This window comes from Typopeltis vanoorti, chromosome 4, assembly GCF_054136105.1.
Source record: "Typopeltis vanoorti isolate ZY-2024b chromosome 4, IOZ_Tvanoo_1.0, whole genome shotgun sequence".
NCBI lineage: Eukaryota > Metazoa > Arthropoda > Arachnida > Uropygi > Thelyphonidae > Typopeltis > Typopeltis vanoorti.
Genome location: NC_143552.1, coordinates 54,335,907 through 54,359,683, shown reverse-complemented (window position 1 = coordinate 54,359,683; position 23,777 = coordinate 54,335,907). Strand labels below are relative to the sequence as shown.

General features: G+C 34.1%; 1 protein-coding gene across 1 annotated transcript in view; it reads right to left on the bottom strand.

The window, feature by feature from the left end:
- Nse4 (SMC5-SMC6 complex kleisin component Non-SMC element 1) overlaps positions 1-23,777 on the bottom strand; it is a 244,990-nt gene that overhangs the window by 5,623 nt on the left and 215,590 nt on the right. Inside the window, exon 9 of the mRNA XM_090391177.1 lies at positions 11,067-11,152. Coding sequence (XP_090247303.1) covers positions 11,067-11,152 — 86 coding nt within the window. The remainder of the gene's footprint in view (positions 1-11,066; positions 11,153-23,777) is intronic.

Sequence of the window (23,777 nt, the reverse complement as noted above, 5' to 3'; positions counted from 1 at the left end):
AAATCTTATCCTGACAGCCTCTTTTTGGTCTGAATCCAGTTTCTTCTTCACCAAGCTTCCCTTCCACAATCCTTCTCAACCATTTCTCAAGTATACTTGCATAAATCTTACCAGGAACACTCAATAGAGAAATACCTCTGTAATTCTCACATTCAGTTTTATTTCCCTTTTTATACATGGGTACTATGAGAACTCTATTCCAATCATCTGGAATTCGTCCCTATGTCCATGCCTTCTGAACTATGCACGTCAGTCACTGCAAGACTTTTATACCTCCATTTCTGGTCGAATATCATCTACTCCTGCTGCCTTTCCACATTTCAGGCTGTTGATGGCTTTTTCTACTTCAAGTATGGATATGTATTTCTGATTGCATGTTTTTTATGATTGTGCTTTCACTGCTTATTTCATTGAGCAATTTTTCAAAATAATTACTCCATACATCAATGATATCTTTTTCTCCAGTTTTCATGCCACCTTTATCACCTCTAATTCCTTTTACGGCACTCTTCCCTCCATTTCTGAGCTTTTTTAGCAGCCTCCAGAATATTTTGCCACCTTCTTGATATTTATTTTCTATGTTCTCACCAGGGTGTCCAATGACTTTTGCCTAGTTAGTTTTACACAGTGTTTAGGTTGCTTACATTTGTCTCTGTATTCTCTAAGAGCACAAGCTGACTTATTTTCCAGGAACTTTTGATAAGTTATCTTCTTTTCCTTCATTGTCTCTTTAACTTCCTGTGTCTACTATGGAGTTCTGATTTTTCTATCCTTGCAGACAACCTCACCACATGCCTCTCTGGCTGAATCAATCAATGTTTTCTTCAAGATTTGCCACCGAATCTCCACGGTTTGGTTCCTGTTCTCAAACCCTTTCATTTTTTTCTTGAATAATGTTTGCGTGTTTTAGTCTATAGTTCACATCTGAGAGCTACTCAACTTTTATTCACTTTAAAACTTTCTTACATGTTCTTTCCAATTTCAAATCCTCTGTACACCCTAGTGGCCTGCATCATTAAGAAAACATCACTATACAATAACATAGTCAATGAGACTTTTCTTATTCCTTGCCTCTTGTCTCCAATTAAATTTGTGCACATTTTTATGTTGGAACATGGTGTTAGTAATAACCAGTCCATGTCCTGAGCAGGAATCCAACAGGTATTTGCCATTATTATTAGTTTTGCGCTTTTCTCCAAATTTTGCCAAAATAGTTTTCTATATCTGACATTCTCTGACATGAAATGTCACATCTGAATGTAGATGTGCTACCCTTTAGATGAAAGGATTTATATTAAGGGTAATTCAGTTTGGGATAGGGGTTGTCACACCAATGCACATCATTTGTTTTGATATTTGGAGGGCATGAATGGTGATGAAAATTAGATGTGGAAACTTTTTTTTTTTGCATCTGTTATTGATATTTGTGTTTTTTAATGATCTTTTCTATGATTTTTCAGGAAATAACAACATATACTAAAATATTAATTATAATAACTTTGATTAATGCTTTCCTATATTTTAGCAGTATTACGCTGCCATCATCAGAGATCACAAAAACAATGATATGTGCATGCAGTTGCTAACACTGGGTTGAAGGAAGGCAGCCAAAGTAGAGTCTAGAGCCATAAATGGCATCCTCACTGGGTTAAATTGGGTGATCGTGGTTGTTGGGCTGAAATGTTCTGAGGATGAGTGCTTCCCAAATTTGTTAAGGTTAGGAAAATTTCTCAGGGCTGAAGCAGATTCAAGGAACGGCCTCCCATATTTGTATTTGCTGTGGTGTAACAGATTGGCCTTCTTCCAGCATATCCTGTACTGGGTGTCCAAAGCATGATCAAGAAGTCCTGAGTGGATATAATGGGAACCAGATGTATTCCTTGTACTTAGGCACGATTTTTAGTGAAGATGGTAAATTAATTATGGAAATAGACAACAGAATCAACAAAGCTGGTATGGTAGGATGTCAACTGAATAAATTCATATGGAATAAGTCAAAACACTAAATTTGCTGTATACAAGACAGTGTTCAAACCAGTTTTAACTTATGGATCTGAGAGCTGAGTCAGAAGTAAAACACTTGACCAAAGACTAGAGACTGAAGATGTGAGAGTCCAGAAAAAGATTAGGGGTGTGAACGGATGACATTAATGGCAATGTCATATTAAAAACAAGAATATTAGGAAAGAACTTGACATTATTAGCATCCATTAGCATACATTATTAGTGATGTGTTAGCAGAGCTAATCTCAGGTGGTATGGTCACTTAGAACGGGAGAGGAAAGATTAGCAAAACAAGTGTTCTCTGCCAGGTTGGCAGGAAAAAAAAAGGCCCAGAAGAAGACCAAGATATAGGTGGATTGATACAGTACAAAGTATCTTAGAATACAGAAATATAAGATCTGATAATGTTGGAATCTTGATAGGTAACAGATTGATTTGGAGGAAAATTGTAGAAAGGAAGTTAATGGTGATGTAAATTTTTCATGTAGTAACATCATATCCTGTGCACCCCTTGAGTACATGTCAGGAATGTGATGATGATGATGATGAATCTGCTTTGATAATAAAAAAAAGAGGAGATCCTATAAGTGAATTCTGTGGCATTCATTTTGCTTTCTTTATTGTTCTCTCAATTTGGATAACCACTATTTCTTATTATTTGTTTCAGAAGCCTTATTTTTTGCATTCTGAATGCTCCAAAACATTTTGTTGAACTTCAGGATCCACAGTTGAAATTGGCCTTCTCCAATTCAAATGACAAAATTGGATGGGATGTTGAGATATGAGGTGTCAAGCAATCATCTAATCTAAATTGTTCATCTACCCATTAGAATACCAAATAACCCTCCCAACTTCCTAAAAATTTTCCCCTTTCTTTTCATGCTATAAACACCCACTACTATCAAATAGCAGAAATAATTCTAACTGGAATTACTGCCTTCATCTCCCATTCCAATGAAAATTCCTACTATTATCCAAGTAAAAAAATTCAACATATGGCAAGTCACTTGATACCCATATTGCAGTTTTGCCTACTTAGCTTACTACACTGCTGTTCCCATAAGCAATTTTTTTTTTTTTAAATCTAATTTTCCAGGAGCCAAATGCAAAAAGCTTGCTTGTTCCTACTCAAAAAAGCAGCTGAGATTTCTATTTTTGTGAGGATTACTGGCACCTTTCATGCTTCTACCTCTCTCATATCCAGATGATATTATTGTAACATCATAAGGTAAGATGGGCTCCTAGCATTTTCCTCTCCTCAAAATGCCTGCACAGATGATTGCATCAAATGACTTTCTACAATACAAACAACAGCTTACTCCATTCCTCCTCTATTCTTTCATCAAAAAGATATTAGAAAAAAAAAAAAAAAACTAGAATAGAATAGAGACCAATTCTTGTTCTGATTGTCCCAATTGTGTTCAAGTTGTGCTCCAGAATTATTAAAAGCTTATCTATTATCATCATTATGCTTTTTCTTACTAATCTGGCATTTACTCTACAGTATGGAAATTACCTTATTTTCAGTCCATACTTAATAAAGAAGAGAGGTTGATAAAAGTTAGCCATTAAATACTGGCACAATGCCATCAATTCAGTTCTCTCAAAAATCATAGAAAAGATCATCAACAGCTAAAATTGCTCACCAGTTGGAAAGCTAACAGCTAAATGGTGACTGTTAGCTGTGTTGAATCGTACATCCTGGCTCTGAATCCGCCATCTTGTTAGAACGTAGTTCTTATTTAAATTATCTGTTTTTTATTATCTTAATTAATTGTTGGTTGATTACTAATCCAAATATAGAGAAATTTATATTATCATGCACCACCCTATATTCAGATTAGTCTATATAATATAGTGGAATCAATCATTAACTAACTTCAGCAATCTCACTTTTCTACAGGCCGAGTTTAAAATAAATATTTAAGGCTTCTGCAAGGTCCGATAAACTTTATGAGTGGTGCAATGAAGAAAAATCAGGCAAACAACAAATTGAATCACTTAATTTAATTATGAGGCAGTTATCACTTCAAGGGGGAAACACTTTAAAGCTCTATACTTCGGCTATTTTTAGTAGAATGCCACAGTTAATGTTAAGATATATCAGGCGGAGCTAACTCTTATATCTTCACGCTGAAATATAAAAAAAATGGACTGCTCTTACCGGCTTACATCTTTTACACATTGGATTCACTATAGGCACACTTAGAACTGTAGTTAACTATCACTCTGAAGCAACACTATTCAAAAGAAATCTTCACTATAATAACTGAAATGTTAAACATAGAGCTTCATTAGTCATGACACACTCGTATTGGGTAATCTACTTATTCCTTATTTTTTACTATGCATTAAATTCAGCCTTGCACTATTCTTCTTCAAAACAGCTGGAATTCGTCGTAATTTTAGAATTCCGTAGAAATATTCCCAATTGCCTATTAATTTCCCGGTCCTTTCATAATCTATTTATGGCATTTCCAAATCCCCATTTAATTTAATATAAATTTCTCTATATTTGGATTAGTAATCAACCAACAATTAATTAAGATAATAAAAAACAGATCATTTAAATAAGAACTACGGCGGATTCAGAGCCAGGATGTACGATTCAACAAAATGGCGCAGTTGACAGGATGTGAATTCACTAGTGTAAATTGAGTAATTAAATTTTTTTGTGCTATGGTGGAAGAAGAAATAATTATTAAAACTTTAATAGCAAAAAAAAAAAAAATTAAGTGAATCACAGTGAGCAGGTTGTGAACCAAAATCAGGCAAAGAAAGAAGTTATTTTTGGATTCAGATTTTTAAATTTAAGTTTGTATCTGATATATTAATATGGCAGTTTCATCTAGTTCAAGAATGGAAGATAGTGAATTTTTTCGAAAAGTGAACCCACAACAGGTCTTTCCTCAGTTTTCGGGGTGAGGAATCAGATGATGCGCTGTCTTTCTTTACTTTTGTTTAAAAATTTAGGGAAATAGCAAACTGGACTGATTTCCAATTACTAATATTACTATGAAGTAAGTTGACTGGTAAAGCAAGGACATTTTTATATTCATCCCCAATTCTCAAGGAAACATTAGATTATCAGAAATTTAAAGATGTTTTAATTAAGCAGTATTCCAAATTAAGAAGTATTGACCCCAACTTATGGAAACTACAGAGTCTCACAAAAAGATAGAGAAACTGTCACAGATTTTTATAATCGTTTGTTGACACTATCCAATAGTTTAAATGTGACTAATGAAGATAAACCTCACTTAGATTGGGCTGTGTTCCAGCAATTCCACCAAGGTGTTAGACAAGAATTAAGGGAAACAGCCTACAAAAAGAGAATTACCACATTAGAAGAGTGTTTTAAACTGTGAAGGAAAAAGAGCAAATGATAGGAGACTTTTCTCCCTCATTCAATCTAAGCCATGGAAATGTCTTAGAAAGAACTGATTGTTCTTCTAACATAATTGAAATTAAAAGGGAGAATAACAAGGAGAAAGGAAAGAAGAAAGGTATTGAGGAAAATTCTATAAATCTTAATCAAGTGTCGGACAGTGAAGATCAATCTAACAAAGGGAAATTAATGGAGGAAGTGAAAACTCTGGTTCACCATGAAGTGGAGAGATTGCAGCAACCAATAATAAATCGTCTTGATCAAGTGGTGACACAACTAGCAAATATTACCTTAAAATCTCATGAGAATCACAACCTCTCAATAGATAAAATCAATGAGATAATAGAACAGGAAGTACAAAGACAAAATCTGCCCATATTAACAAGTCTGGATAAGGTGATGCAAAAATTAGAGGGTATTAATCAACAAGTGCCAATTGTCTCTCAATCTCAGGAAAGGAAGGAATATCTCTCAACCCTTAGCGATCCTTCTAAATGTTTCAGGTGCTACAAAACTGGACACATTGCCAGAAATTGCTCTTATATTACAGGAAAATACTCCAACAATACAAGGGATTCTAATTTTGGATATATTCCTCACAGAAAATACAGTAGTTATCAAAATTCCCTCAAATCAGATGAGTCAATGATGAAGATTAAAGGAAATATCCAAGGATTCCAGTGTAATATTTTATTAGACACAGGCTGTAATGCCTCAACTATTAGTAGAGACTGTTTCCTACAAATAAAGCATAGATTAAGGAAGCATATAGCTCAATTAAGGAGACCTGTGAAAATTACCACTCTGTCTGACTCCAAATTTATAGCTTATGAGAAGGTTCGTGCAAGAATTTATCTACCAGGGTTTGGACTAAGTGTCTGGCAGAATTTACTTCAACATCTAACCCAGATTCTCATATCATCTTGGGAACTAACTTCATGGAAAAGTATCACTTTTCATGTGATTTTTCAAGGGGAGAAATATCCCTCATGAACAGAAGAAGAAGTATTAGACATAATAATAAGCCTTTATACATTGGAAGGAAGAAACTAACAGAAAGGTTTAATAAGTCATCTGATGCACAAACCCCAAGCAAAGTACAATCATATGCTGATAAATTAATTGAGCATAATAATAGTGAAAACTTAGATAAACTGGATAAGCTTGAAACTCAATTCAGCACAGACATAGCATTAAAAGAACAGATACTCACGTCGTCTGGAATAAAAGTTGACACTACAGATCAACTAGCAATTGAAGTTCACTTTGCCAAGGCAACTACTCTTCATGCTAGGTCTAATGAAACAGGAAGAGAAAGAAAAGAAAGAAGCAGACCTAACCAAGTAGTTTCCCTAGGAGATTCACCAGACTGTGAGAAGAAAGGGAAAGAATTATCCTTGAATGAGTGATTACAGTACTGGCGGTAGAGAACATAAATTTTATTCTGAAGAGACTTTCCCTAACTGCAGGTATGATAGACATGCTGATCTCAGTAATGAGGATGATAGTCATTTTAATGAAATGGTAGATAAGAATGCATGCACAAGTCATAATAGAAAAAAAAAAAAAAAAAAGGAAGAAATTAAGTGGTCTAGATCCCCAGCAAGAATGACTTGTGTGAAAAATTTTTCAAAGGAAGAGTAAGCCTTTGGAGGTCTCACCGAGACATGAACTCGGATCGCTGGTTCAGAGTCCAGAGTGCTAACCATTACACAGTGAGACCTTACTTCACTCCTTGCTGTCCATAAGCTGTATTTTTTTTTTGTTTACCTTCGTTCTGCAATTAAATACATTCATTCTTCCCGCCAAAATCTGGTTCTAGCCAGTTCAGCTTATATCAACTTCTCCCTTCGAATACCATAGCTCACGCTCCATGCACGCGTTATCTAAAATTAACTCTGTTTCCTTGACAACAGCCAATCAAATCCAATCAGAAGAATTACATAAAATTACTTTCTCTTTCAGTAATGATAAATAAAAAAAATATCATAGTTCACATAGGGTACATTAAACTTACATATATACATTCTCTTTCAGAAATACAAATAAAGAAATAATCCATAGTTCATATAAATCACATTCAATCATAATAAACACAAATTCTATAACATACATGCACAGTGTCTTATAATATTATTATATAATAAAGTAAATTAAAAGAATAATATTTTTATACAGAGCCTTATTATTACTATTACATTACATAAGATTATATTATTAAATAATAATAAACAAAATTCAAGGCAATTATATGAATAATAAACTATAAGCAAGAGATAAACAATAAATAATATTTACAAGTCTTGCCTTTGACATGGAGGATTATGTTGGATTCTGAAAGAAGTATTAATAATTTTCATTTCTCTTCATTTAGAATCCAACAGCTGTTATATAATAACAGTCACCACTCTTAATCCACTAATCTAGCTGTAACCTCACAGAAGCTACAGAAAAGTTTGGAGAACCTCAAGAAGTTGCTGATGTTTTGATAATATCTTGGCCAGTTATATTATAAAGGTCTGTCACTAAATTACCATTTTATGGTCTCTACCTTTAACCTTTCAATCGGGTTACCAGTTTCCTCTCCAGCTGTTATGATGTTCTCTTCTTCAGATATTCAGGCATAATGACTGAACTGCAAAACTCTAAAGCAAACATTTCACTACAATAATTATTTTTATCCCTATAAGTAAAACAATAGACCTGAATGTACAATGACATTTTGCTTAACCACCCAAATGGCCACATGGATGAAATATATCAAATAATTTATGCTTTGTTTCTATGTTATCCTAACAGTATTCAAAGCATTAGATGATTGATGGTGATTTTTGATTTTAATGGACACTTTGCATCCATGTATTTACTGATGTGTAAACACATCAAAGCTGGCATGGTAGTTAATGAAGTAAATACATTCCAACACATCTCTTGTTTAAAAGAGCTAAAAATAACATAGAATGAACAAGGATACATTCTTATATGCAAAAATAAACATGTTTCAAGAAGAAAAAAAAAAGTTACTTAAAAGATACATAACAACCGAGTAAAACTAACAAAGAACATTTACTTTAAGTAAAAATCAGGTAATAGCCAAACCTATAAAATTTGAATGTTGTAGCTACTATTCTTTGTTTGCAGCTGCATAATTAGAATGAACCTTGAATACAGACCTGAACACCCTGGAAGAGTACTTTAAGCAGTGGTACTTGAAGCCAAATCCAACGAAAACAGTGTCCTCAGTATTCCACCTGTACAATGCAAAGGCAAATCGACAACTCAACCTTTCTTTCTGTGGAAAAATGGTAGAACACGAGCCTCACCCAAAATACCTTGGGGTGAGCCTGGACAGAAGCCTAACTTATAAAAGGCACATCATCAACCTCTCCAATAAAATTAAAACCAGAAATAATATCATTTCAAGGCTTGCTGGAACAACCTGGGGTTGTGGTGCAGAAGTCCTAAGGTCGTCTGCACTAGCCCTTGCATTCTCTACAACAGAATATTGTGTCCCTGTCTGGGAAAGAAGTACACACACTAACATTATAGACACCCAGCTAAACTCTACCATGCGCACAATTAGTGGGACAATGAGAAGCATCCCTCTCTCCTGGCTGCCTGTTCTATCTAACATTGCTCCACCACACATATGGAGAAGACAAGCCTCGATTAAGGAATTTAACAAAGCAATGAGCAACCCACTCCTACCCCTACACCAGACTCTCATAAACCCACCTAGTCTATGCCTCGAATCTAGAAAGCCTCTCTAGTCCATGGACAAACTCTCTTCAGCTGTGCTGCCATCAATATCTGACATATGGAGAGAACACTGGTCCAACAATCTACCAACAAACGGCTTTCTGGTAGAAGATCCCTGCGCTCTGTAGCTTGGTTTTGATCTTCCTAGGAAGATTTGGTCATCAATAAGCAGGATCAGAACTAGTCAGTGCAGATGTGGCTACCTTCTACATAAATGGAGGCTGTCAGATCACCCTTATTGTGATTGTTCTCCTGTGGCTCAGACGATTACTCATATTGTGCACGACTGCCCAAGGCGCCAATTTCATGGTGGTGGCCTACAGGACATCCACAAAGTGACGGATGAGGCCTTGAATCGGCTTTCCAGCCTGAACCTTGACTTTTAGTTGGTGTGGCGGTGGTTATAGAGGAAACAGAAGATCATGGTCCCGTCTCACCACGAAGACGTTATTCTTGTAGTCACTCTCATAGTCCTCGTCATGGTATCAACAGAACTCCTCCTCATGTTAGAAGATGATGATGTAATGTGAAATGGGTCCCCTCTAATGGATCAAGTTTTCTCATACAAGATACAACTGCTCTCTAATTAAACCTAGGATACAGCTACATTTATGTTGTGAAGTGTTGTGAGAGTATGCGGCCTTGTCATACTTGTTACATTAGGATGATAATTATCCCTGGCTTGATTATGACAAGTTACCTTTGCTTTATTTAAAAGAAAAAAAAGGAAGACTTAGAAAGCTGGTTGTGCCTTTTATGTAATGAACTTTTATATGTTAAGATTTTCATCATTTGTTGCTGGAAATTGTGATTGTACTTTTCACTTACCAGTTTCATGTAGCCATAAGCATAAATAAATAAAAATCTGCATAATTGAATCTATTAGCAACTTTTTATTTTTCAACTGCTCCTGTACATTTCTCTTCATTAAACAATTCTGTTCAAAGTCCAGATCATTTCCTAGTTTATCTGATTTAGGCAAGTGGATAAAGTCTTTCTCTTTCTGTATTTTCATTCATTAGAAGTTCATTGCTATCCAATAATTTTTGTATGTCAGCTATGTCAACATCATGGAGGGTAACTTTCTGTAGCATTTACACAATGTCTTCTTTAATAGTCGAAATCTTAGATTCTGAACTATTTATCATGTCTTATTCCAGACAGAATTAAAATGAAGGAGTGCAACTTCTTCACATTAATTGGCAATAATGCTTATTGCTTTCATTATGGCATAATTCCGCAAAAAAAAAAAAAAAAAATAAATAAGTGAATGTTTTTCATTGTTATTAGTTGCAATTAATTAAAAGTTTGGTGTAAACCAGCTAATAATGCTCTGGTCCATTAGCCATATATGTAATGTCATATTTGGCAGAAGAGACTTTAACTGTATATGAATGCTAGTTTGAAGTGATTCAGGTTTGAAGAGTAGCTTAAAGCACTGTCCAACAGTTATAATGTGTTGGTTTCCAAATTACTTTTCAGGCAATAGTTTTTTTTTTTTTTTTTTTGTTCCATCACGGTCACACGATGGAACAAAAATCATTGAACAAATCAATTGTCATTTATACCTTCCCTCAGATTTCAATATTATGAATAAATTATGTTTAGATCCTCCCACTCACTGCCTCAAAGACAAAAGGGATCAGTTTCCCAGTAATCATTACAGAACTACAGATATAATGCAAAATATATATTCCCTAAATAAATCTTACTACACCTTGTACATATTCCTCTCATATGTGTGAGAGGAATATGCAACAAATTTATCAGCACTCTGCACTTCTGTATAGAAACAACTTGCATCCTAACATATACAGAAAAACATTTGATTAAAGCTCATTATTCCAGCATGGCATGTGTGAACACACACTTTTTTTTTATTTTATTTCTGAAAAATTTCTTATCTGTAGCTTACCTTCCATTCTTGCATTGTCATCGATATAATTAGCTGGTTACAGTCCTTCTTATTTGAAGATGAAGCTTGTTTAATCAATACAGGTTCTGTAAGTAAATTTAACAAAATTGTTTTGTACAATCACTTTTTGAAAATGAAAAATCTGAGACACCCTTTTAGCAATGCAGTAAGGCAAGTTTATTATAACATCTGTCAAATGTATTTGTTACCAAATGGTAGTATGTCTGTTTTGTGAAACATTAAAAAAAATGAATTTCCTGATACTGAAAATTATGAATAAAAATATATAAATATGTTTTATATAAATATAAAACATATTTATATATTTTATAAATATTCTTCTTTGTAGTAATTCATTTTCATAAAATCTGATAAAAAGGAAAAATGGGCACCTTTCAAGTACTTCAAGCTAAGGTTTCTAGACAAATGCTCTTCCTGATATCAACAATCTATAAAATGACATCCTCAGTGAAATTTGAAAGCACAATTATTACATAATGAATATACAAACTCTTAGTAGAGAGAAATTATTGCTCTTCTTATAAATAAATAAGTGAAATACACAAATAACTAAAATCTGTCAATTATAGTTTCTGATCAAATGTTTTACTTCTAACTCAAATCTCTGATCCATATGGTAAAACTGGTTAGAATACTGACTTGTATACTGCCAGCTTGGTCTTTTGGCCGATTTCTCTTATTCTATATAAATTTATTCAACTGGCTTTTCACCACACACAGTCTTATTTATACTGTACCAAATTTGGTATGAAAATAAGCAATAAAACAACAAAATATAAGCATATTCTTAATGGAAAACCTAGATTCCCCCCCCCAGCTCCTGATGATGTTACTCACCATTTCACTACCACCTGATTTCTACTCCTGATTCTAGTACTTTTCTTAACCTTTCCCCTTCTAGTTAAAGACTGTATGATCACTCTCAGCAAGTACCATGATTATCAGATATGCTGATGCTATCACCAGATCCACACACACACTTTCCAAACTACAGATCTTCTCCAGGCCACTATAATATCTCAGCAGCTGTATAAATTCTTTCTCCCCACACACATGTGGACTTTCTAATCAACATGCCCAAAGCTGATATCCACCATAATAATTATCTGCTCCATGTTCACTGAGCTAATTTGTCAATTCATTTATATCTCTTTGCTTAGTGGTACAGGTAAGATTTTTGCAAGCATACTTAGGAAAAGGATAACAAAAATTGTGGAGAAAAAAACTTGCAGAAAGTGAAAAAAGGCATATGAGACAAGCTGTTCAAAATATAATACAAAACATTCTATAGTTACATGGTGCAACTACAGAATATTTTGTATAGTTACATGATATAACTGAAACATTATACAGAGCATCACATAGCTTTTATACTCTTGGAGAGAAAGGTTCCGTGGGTAGAATATGTGCCTTCAATATGCTTGGGAATTTTAGACCATCATTATTGTTCAGACTGGGGTGGTTCATTAAGAATCTCACAGGCTGACTTAAATTTGCGTTCATATCATGTTGACATTTATACTAAGCTGAACGTCATCAGGAAGTGATGATGGTGAAATCTTCCCCTAAACCCTTGGCCTGCAGCATCAACTGACTATACATTATGTACTGTTGGCTTTATGTCTCACATCAGATAGCCTCAACTGCACTATCTCCCTTGATCATGTCCTGCTGAAATTCTACTTGGTCGCAATTCTGATGCTGTCATCAGTAATATCTCCCTCCCCACCATTCTCTCTATCCTTTCTGAAAATGCTATACCTTTAACATCATAATCTTGTAACTATATTCATTAACCACGTTCGATAATGCTTAAAACTTTTGACCATGATGTTGAGTGTTCCAATGCCACAACTATTCTAATATGTCTAGCATTAATACAAAGGAAAACCGAAATATTCTCTCGGTCTATTTCATCTGTTAATGACTGTCCCATTAATAATTAAGACATGAGAAATTATATTCTGCAATCTTCAGTCTTTCCCACTCACTCGCTTCAAAGATACCTAAATACATGCTCACCTGCATTTCTCTAATAACTCTAGTTTTCCTGATTTTGCACCATTGTTCTACCACTGAACAAAACATTAAACTGGAATCTATTTGAGTGCAAACTATTAAGTCATATATTAGCCCTTTCGTTCATCAATAAATATAAAACCAATAATTCTCCTGAAGATCTACTCCAATGAACAAGCTCTGAAAGACGAATTTAAAGTTATCAGCAATACTTTTCTAAAAAATGGTTACAGCCAAAACACTATTAACAAAATTCTCTATAAGACCTCAATAAAAAACAAAGATAAGCCAGAACTACAATAAAACTATAACCATTCCTTACATTAAAGGGACATCAGATAAAATAAACTGAATAAAAATACAACTTCAAATCCACCTTTAAACCTCCTGCAAAATTAAAAAGCTTACTCAACTCATCCAAAGACCCACTCCCTCTGCTGGCCCACCGTGGAGTATACCGTATTTATTGCACCTGTAAGATACCATATATAGGGGAAACAGGATGCACAATTCCTATCAGACAAAAGGAACATAAACGACACATTAAATATAATAACTATGGTGAAGCTGGCCTTTCTGATCATGCCCTGAACACTTTACATAGAATTGACTGGAAAAGCACCAGTTGTTTACATCACACCAAAACATGGTATGAATGCAAATTTAAGTCAGCCTGTGAGATTCTTAATGAACCACCCCAGTCTGAACAATAATGATGGTCTAAAATTCCCAAGCATATGGAAGGCACATATTCTACCCACGGAACCTTTCTCTCCAAGAGCTAACTATAAACAGGACTGTAGGTAATCCAGAATGCTAAATCAAAAATAACAATTGTAATGTTAAAAATAGGACATTATTGTTACTGAAAGAAAACTATCTATAAGAAAGAATGTTTTTCTCATGTTTTCTTAAATAGAATTTAGCTTTGATGTAGTTTCTAAATAATTAATTAATTTGTAATTTTTTTTTTTTTCACTAGAGGTCATGCCAGTAGAATAATCGGTGATCAAATCATTGTTTCTTTAGTTTACTGTAATGTAATTCAGCTTGTTCTTGTGTATTTGTATGTATTCCAGACGATGATCTTAATATGAAGATCGAAACGTCAGGAAATTAAAAGAATTATTTATAACACAGTTGTAAAGTTCATAATTTCTAAAATGAATGCTGATCACCGTGCAACACTAAAAGAAAGGATAAAACCAATAAATTTAAAACCTTCACTCTCTTACTCTTTTTTTTTTATTTTTAAAGTTCTTCCAGTAAATCAAAATCCTTGCATTTCACACCTGTCTATTAAATTATTTATATCTACAAAAACTTTAAATTCTTTCACTTTCCTTTATTTGTTTATAACAATGTTCCCATCATATTTAATCTTTACACCAGGGAAAACATGATTTCATTATTATACTACAACACATAAGTGATCATGGAATCACCATACATTATCATTTCCTTACATTCCCTCTCTCCCTCTTCCATCTTTGTATATGGTTTTAGTAAAGAATTCATTAATGTACATTTCACGATGCTCTCAGTTTCCAAAATAAGAACCATGTAAAGTTAAGTAAAGAGAAATAGGTTACATGCAGAAAACAGAGAAATCTTCCAGACTCATGATATATACATGGCCTTTGTTCCAACCTCAATGAAGATCATTTTCTTTCCAGTCTACCTTATTTTTCTAACTGAAACTCAAATTAAAAACATTACTCATCTCGGTTTTCTAAATTACATTCTTTCACTCTTTTTGTTTCAAAGGTGTCATTTGTTCAAACTGCTATACATGTCAACATTTTTTCCAACATAAAATCTCTTTTTGATCTTCTTTGGCTAAAAATCTCTTTCACTCTCTCTGTTTTATATTTCAAATTAATTTGCTGTCTCTATCACTCTCCAAACCACCAAACATTCTATTTCCTTTTTTATTTCCTTTCTTTAAATGTTGATGTTCTCCAGTTTGACTTTCCTAATTGTGAAGTCATATTCCATGAAGAATGTTCACAACTCCAATTTAGTAGGAAGAGATACTAAGGCAATTAAAATTAGAGATCTGCAGGTGGGATGCTTTGTACTCACTTGGTGGAAGAAGTAGAGGAAGCAAGGGATCTTGGGGTGATTGTAGATAAAGATTTGTAGTTCTGAGGACATACTGCAAAGGGTGTGAAGACATATCAGAGAATTGTGGCAAAGTTGAGGAGAACAGTGACCACGAGAGATAAAAGTGTGCTAGTCCCATTGTATAAAGCTTTGATCAGACCACATCAGGATTTCAGTGCTCAGATTTGGTCACCAGGATTTTAAGGGGATGAAGTAACCTTGGAGAAGGTGCAGAAACAGATAACAAAAATGATATCAGGACTGTAAACGTTGATTATGAGAATTGACTGAGGGAATGCAGACTGCAGAGTTTGGTGGCAAGGGGGGGGGGAGATATGATCAAGACATTTAAGCTATTGAAGGGTTATTATCGTATTAACACTGAAATTTTTCATATGATAGAATGAGGGAAAGGATCAGGGACAAGGGGGCCATCCCTGGACGTTGCAAAAGGAGGTGGTGAGTAAAAGGGTAAGAAGTACATTTTTCGCATACACAGCGATAGGAGCATAGAATGAATTGCCTGAGAGGGTCGTGAACGTGCAGACTCGATGATTTTAAGGAGTGGTCAAGAAAAAATAATAATAAAGGCATATGGTACTGTTATTTATAATGTGTATTTTATATATATTTCCCTCTTTATGTATATTATTATTCTCTCTATATACTTATGAGGTGAAATATTATATAAATTTCTTTTACTAACAATTATTTTTATTTTGACTCCGAGTGTCCCTATATGTTATTATATTTGCACAAAGAGTTCACTCCAATTGGTGCAATGACTTTAACTCACTCTTTCAGAATCCAACTAATCATTGACTCAAAAAAAAAAAATCAGTTTCATTTTTCTGTGAAAAAAAATTTTTTATATTTAACCAACATCTAAACAAAATTTTAATATTTATTTCTAGATCTTAAAATATAACGTGATTCTTGCTAATCATTATGTATATCTTCTGAATCACTAGTTTCAGAATCATCTGACACTAGAGATAATTCTGAACTTTCTTCTTCCAAATTAGTATACTTAAAAATTTCATTTTTATACCTTTCAAACACTTCATTTAAACTACTTGAATTATGTCCTAAATCTATAGAATCATCACTATCAGAATCAGTTTCTACAGGTTTTTGAGATTCTACAAGTTTCTGGGATTCCTTATCCTTACTAACTAAATTTGAGGTATCTTTAACTTCCCTTTTCTTATTTAATCCTATATTTATCAACCTATGAAATTCCGCTATACTTTCATCAGATAGGACTTTAGTGTCACCCACGTGGTTAGGCTTAGTATTGTAAGTTTTTGTGTGCATGTTACATTAATTGTTTTTGTAATCCCCGTAGATGTCCTAGTGACTAGGATGAAATATAGGAGTATTAAATTCTAATTCTTTCTGAGTGTTGTAAAAAATCCATTAAACCTCCAACATAATGTCCTCACAGCACTTAAGCCTCTACACAAGAATTTTACAAAGCTGGATTTAAACTCTGGCTACTTTCAAATTCCTTTGAAGAAGGAAGACAGAAAATACTTCGCATTTACTACCAGATGGCAGAAATATCAATTATGTAGATTACCACAAGGTGCAAGAAATTCTGCTATGTCATTCCAGTCTTTAATGAATTCTGTCTTATCAGATATGTTGGGAAATGGAGTCATCTGTTTTCAGGATGATCTTCTACTTTATTCAAAGGATATAGATAACCATTGTAAAATCCTATGGAATGTCTTAAAGAGATTAGATGAGGCAAATCTATCTTTAAAGTGTGTTCAAAATGCCAATTTTTCTTAAAAGAAGTTGAGTATTTAGGTCATAAAATAAATAGCAAAGGAATTATGCCAACTCAGTTAAATGTAGAAGGCATATTATCAGCTAAACCTCCTAAAACAGTTAGACAAGTTCGCAGATTTATTCGCATGTTAAATTTCTATAGGAAATTTATTCCAAATTGTTCACAACTATTAAGACCCATAGTGTGCTTGACAAGGAAAGGTTTTAAATTCAATTGGGGTGAAGCTCAACAAGAAGCATTTGACAAACTAAAACTGGCATTGACTAAAGCTCCAGTCCTCATTTATCCTAAGTTTGGTGAAGTATTTTATCTTTCTGCTGATGCTTCAAATGATTACATTGCTGCTGTACTAGAACAAAAGGAAGGAGAAGATTTTAAGCCAATAGCTTTTATAAGCAGAAAATTATCAGGTCCAGAGTTGAATTATTCAACCATAGAGAAGAAAGCACTAGCAATAATTTTTCCATTGAGAAAATTTAGATACTTATTGTTAGGACAACCTATTCAAATAAGATCTGATCACCAGCCTCTGTCATTCCTAAGTACTATGAAGGATAAAAATCAACGTATAATTAGGTGGGCACTGGAACTGCAGGAATATAATATTGATGTGACTTATATTCCAGGAAAAAGAAATATAGTTGCTGATTACTTATCTAGATCTCTAGAATCTGATATTGATGATTTGTCTAGGAATAACCAATTTAATCAAGATGAGGAAAAGTATAAAATTCATGTTATTCATAAAGTGAATAAGGAAATAAGTTCTCAGAAGACTAGACAGTATACAAATTGTTTTAGAAAGTATAAGTCTTTTGTACCAGGTGATTTAGTATTGTTAGATGATAAATCTAGTATTAAAAGAGTTGGGAAATTAGGAAGGAAAGCCTTAGGTCCATTTAGAATTTTAGACAATTTTTCTCCTGTGAATTTTAGGATTCAAGATGTCAATAATCCTAGTAAAATTTTAAATGTACACTCTGATAGATTAAAAAGGTACTTTTTGGGAAATAAAAATTTAGTTACTTTAGGTGACAATATGAATAAAATATTGAGGATGAATGTAGTTTTCCTAATACTAATTGTGAATCTTATTCAAGGTTAAATGATAGGAAAGGGAATAGATTTAATACTCATAATTCAAATATGCAGCAAAGGAAAAAATTAAATTTTGGTAAAATGAACCATAATGCAAGAAAATTTAGAAATCCTAAGACACATATTTCAGATGATGTACAATGTAGGAATAATGATAATCAAATTGATTCTAACATTGATGAAAGTATAGCGGAATTTCATAGGTTGATAAATATAGGATTAAATAAGAAAAGGGAAGTTAAAGATACCTCAAATTTAGTTAGTAAGGATAAGGAATCCCAAAAACTTGTAGAATCTCAAAAACCTGTAGAAACTGATTCTGATAGTGATGATTCTATAGATTTAGGACATAATTCAAGTAGTTTAAATGAAGTGTTTGAAAGGTATGAAAATGAAATTTTTAAGTATACTAATTTGGAAGAAGAAAGTTCAGAATTATCTCTAGTGTCAGATGATTCTGAAACTAGTGATTCAGAAGATATACATAATGATTAGCAAGAATCACGTTATATTTTAAGATCCTCATAAGTATATAGTATAATTATTAACAAAGGCGCAGCCGGTAAACTTAATATAATATACTATATATAAATAAAAAAAGGAGGGAATATAATATATATAATCTATTATAAATAACAGTACCATCAATGATCTCACAGTGATAGTACCATATGCCAAAAAACATCAAAAGTGTTCACATGCCTGCCAGAATATAACCCTAACCACTGTCCAAACATAGTAAATCTCTTCCTCACCTTTTAAGTATACCATCTCTGAACGTACTTTGTCCTTTAGGCAATTCAGACTACAAGTCTAATGTAGATTTCTTCTCCCAAAGAACAATGCTCTCAACCATTTGTCATCTAGCATTATAAGACTGCTAAGTAGGATGATTTTTCTTACTTAGCATCATTTCCTTGCTTGTTTTTTTGTTGTTCAGTCCTCTGATCCAAATATTTTCACTTAATATTAGTGAAACTAATCTTATTGGTATGAACACATTCATTCTCCATTCCTTTAAATTCTCTTCCCTTATCTAGGCCTTAATTCCCTAAAAAGTGTGCAAAAAGAAGAGAAGAATATGCATACAAAAATTTGCTTTCATATATCATCTACTTTTCTATTTAGATTAAAACTGCTGCAAGCAAATTATCAATATGTCTAAAACCGATTGTGAATGGACTAAACAGACAAAACTTGCATAATGTCTGGATGAGAGTTAATGATTCTGGTATCTGGCAAGAAATCATTGTCCAATTCACCTTCCACCTCTTTTGCACTTGGATGGGTCTAAAACAGAACCATCCAGTATTTCTGAACTGACAAAAAAAGTTTCCAAGCTTCTTTTATTATTATTATGATGATGATAATGATTTTAACACAGGCAGCAACTCCATGGAGTATAAAGACTCACTGAGGGAGAAACTAAACGTTATACCAAACACTGTCCAATATTTGTGCAATATCTATCATCCTTTGAATCATCCAGTCTTGGCACTCACAACAAACTCTGGCAGCCTATTTCACTCATCCACCATAAATTCTTGGGGAATGAGCGTAGTGCAGAAGACTTTCAAAGAAAAACACTGACCAGCGAGGAAGAGTTTTAGTTTTGGGAAGAGATGGAAGTCAGAGGGAGCCAAATCTGGAGAATAGGGTGGATGTTCCAACAATTCACATAGTGCAGATCCCTAAATTTTTCCATTGCCAAAACACCTTTGTGGGCAGGTGCATTATCCTGATGAAAGATGATTTTTTTCCTTCTGCAAACCGAGTCTTTTCTCACGAATTTTTTTGTCTAGTCTGGTTAAAAGATCGGAATAATATTCCCCAGTTATTGTTTTACCCTTTTCAAGATAACTAAATAAACAAAATGCCTTTAACATCCCAAAACACAGATGCCATGACCTTTCCTTATGATGGAACCGACTTTGTCTTCTTTGGGGCTGAACAACCAGCTTCCGTCCACTGTTTTGACTGTTGTTTGGATTCTGGTATGTAATGGTGAATCCAAGTCTCATCCATAGTAATAAATTGACCCACAAAATCAGTTTTATTGTTGTTAAAATGCTCCAAGCACTGTTCAGAGATTTTCATGTGAGTGTGTTTTTGATCTGCTGTGAGCAAGCGCAGCATTCATCTTGCGCAAAGATTTTTTCATTTGCAATTCTTCATGCAAAATATATCCTACACATTCTTTTGAAATGCCTATAGTCTGACTCGCTGGTCATCCAATACTATATCGTGAACTTGATCAATGATTTCTGGTGTTGTTACACTTTTTGGATGTCCTTCACATGATCATCTTCAAGACTGCCCATTTCTTAATTATCGAAAATGAAGGAGAAGAGTGCCTATAAACTTTTATGAACTTTGAATGAATTTCTTTTCGGGTTAAACCATCTTTAACAAAGAATTGCATAACCGCACGATACTCAATTTTATTAATTTCGAGGGATACAGACAACACTTTTGCTTCAAACAGCTGTATAAAACAAACTACTTGATAGAATGACTTGCAATTTCACATGGATGCTTATAACAGATGCACCAACTTAGAAAAAAAAATCTTGCTGATAGTGTTGCCATCTATAGTCAAGGCTGAGAACTTTTCAGACCACCTTTGTACTGACCAATATATACGCACAAACTCTTACCGCCACCCAACACAAAAACTAGGTGTCATTAACATACTAAAAAACAGGGTTTTAAAGATTTGCTCCAGTAAACAAGCAATACCTTCCTGAAAAATAGCTACAGCAAAACTATCAACAAAATTCTTTACAAAACTCCACTTAAAAATAAAAATAAACGAAATCACAATAAAAAGGTTGCCATTCCATACATTAAAGGGATATCAGACAAAATAAACAGAATACAGTAATACCAGACTTACGTGAATCCGGAGTAACGCGGTTTCTTATATGTACGTATTCCCGTCCCACTTCACGCCTCACCACTAGTCATATCTTTCCGGTGATGGCCGCATTCACCAGTGTGGCACATGCTGTGAACAAGCACTGACGTGTTTCGTGAGGTCTCCATTCATACACGATTTTTATAGTCTACAAACTTTGCTATTGTTTAATTTATGCTCGATAAAAATTTTATCACATTAAAAATAACAATGTCGTCCAAAAGAAGTAAGTCAGTTTCGTCTACAGCTAGCAAGAAAAGAAAAACATTGACTTTGGAAACAAAACTCAATATTATTAATGATTTTGAAGCGGAATGAAAATTTGTGAGCTAGCAAAGAAGTTCAATCAACAGGAATTCACAGTAAGAACAATCATAAAAGATAAAGAAAGAATTCTCGCTGCTGAGAAATATGCCCAATCATTGAATTCAAGCATAATTCGTAAACGTCATGGGATTATTGGTGAGATGGAAACAATGCTTAAATTATGGTGTGATAATCAAGTGAGAGTAAAAAATTGTCCAATTGATCAAACGACAATATGTAGCCAAGCCAAGCTAATTTTTGAGAGGCTAAAATTAGAAGCTGGAGAAGCAGCCAAAGAAGAAAATTTTGTGGCCAGTAATGGTTGGTTCAATAATGGTTGATGATTCTTGGGGTGAAATCTCCCAAAAAACCTTGAATGCCGTCTGGAAAAAACTTTTCCCATCCTTTTTTAAATGTGAAACGGGAATGTTGCCAGAAACTGATCAAGTTGCTGAGGGAATAGAAGAAGTTGTCAACCTTGCCAGGCAATTAGATTTAGAAGTCGACAGTGAAGATGTCAGCAAGCTGTTAGACTCACATAACAAGGAGCTTACAATCGACGAGCTAATAGAGATGCATGAGCAAAGTGCTACTGAAGAGACCGAAACCTCAGATCCAGTTCTACCAGAAAAGCACATGACAATTGCAAAATTAACAGAAGGTCTCAGCTTAATTAAGAAAGGTTTACAGATTTTGGCGGACATAGATTCTAACGAGGAACAAATTTTGGCAACAAGGCAAGGAATAAAAAAATCATTGGCTTGCTATGAAGAAATTTCGCATGACAAGAAAAAGACAATATGCCGTCAGATGAATCTATTAGATTTTATAAAACCAGCAAAGAGCTGAGCTTAACATCTCCAATTTTGATATCAGGTTTAATACCACTTTCCTTCATAATGTTATTTATATTGATAATGAATAACAGAGGGGATAATGTACATCCATGTCTGACAACAGATTTAACATTAAACCATCTTCCTGTACTTCCTTCAATTCTAACTGCTGACTTACAACTCGAATAAAGACTAAGTATTGCTTGATATAATGCCCCATTGACACCATATAACTGCAGCGTATTGAATAGCTTCTCTCTTGGCACCTTGTCATATGCCTTTTCCAGATCTACAAAACTTAAACACAGATCTTTGTTATATTCCCATGATTTCGCAACTATTTGTCGTTAAGTGAAGATCTGATCCTGACAGCCTCTATTTGGCCTGAATTCAGCTTGTTCTTCACCCAGCTTTTCTTCCACAATTCTTCTCAAGTATACTTGCATAGATCTTGCCAGGAACACTTAGTACGAAAATACCTCTGTAATTCTCACATGCAGTTTTATTTCCCTTTTTATATATGGGTACTACGAGAGCTCTACTCCAATCATCTGGAATTCGTTCCTCTGAACTATGCAGTGTAGCCACTGTAAGACTTTTATGCCTCTACACTTCAGCAATTCTGGTCGAATATCATCTACTCCTGCTGCCTTTCCACATTTCCAGCCTTTGATGGCTTTTTCTACTTCAAGTATGGATATGTATTTCTGATTGCATGTCTGGTCGGTGTTTTTTATGACTATGCTATCACTGCTTGTTTCATTTAGCAATTTTTCGAAGTCATTACTCCATATTTCAAGGATATCTTTTTCTCCAGTTTTCATGTCACCTTTATCAAATTCCTTTTACGCACTCTTTTCTCGATTTTTGAGCTTCAACAACCTCCAGAATATCTTGCCCCCTTCTTGATATTTATTTTCTATGTTCGTACCAAAGACTTCCCATGACTTTTGTTCAGCTAATTTTTCACAGTGTTTAGCTTTCTTACATTTGTCTCTGTATTCTCTAAGAGCACAAGCTGACCTATTTGCCAAGAACTTTTGATATGCTTTTTTTCTTTTTCTTCACGACCTCTTTAATTTCCTGTGTCTACCATGGAGTTCTGATTTTCCTATCCTTGCAGACAACCTCACCACATGTGCCTCTCTCGATGAATCAATCAGGGTTTTCTTCAAGGCTTGCCAATGAATCTCCAAGGTTTGGTTCCTGTTCTCAAACTCTTTCATTTTTTCTTCAATAATCTATGTATATTTTAGTCTACAGTTCACATCTGAGAACTGCTCAACTTTTATTCGCTTTAAAACTTGAGGTTAAGACTTCTAGATTTCATTATAGTGTCAGAGAGTGTTTCAGTTAAAGACGTAACCATTTTGCCTCTGACTGGTGACAGTAATTACACGGTACTCACTTGGGAAGTTACTAAGTTTATGAATGTTCCATTCAGAAAAGGTTACATGCTGAACTACAAAGCAGGAATTTATGAGGAGTATACTGAGTTCAGTGGAACAGTATCGGTTGCTTGATGGGAAGAATATCAACAGTGCATGGGAAGCATTTAAAAAATACTTAAATCATGCAATATCAGAATGTGTCCTGAGAGTTCTAATAAT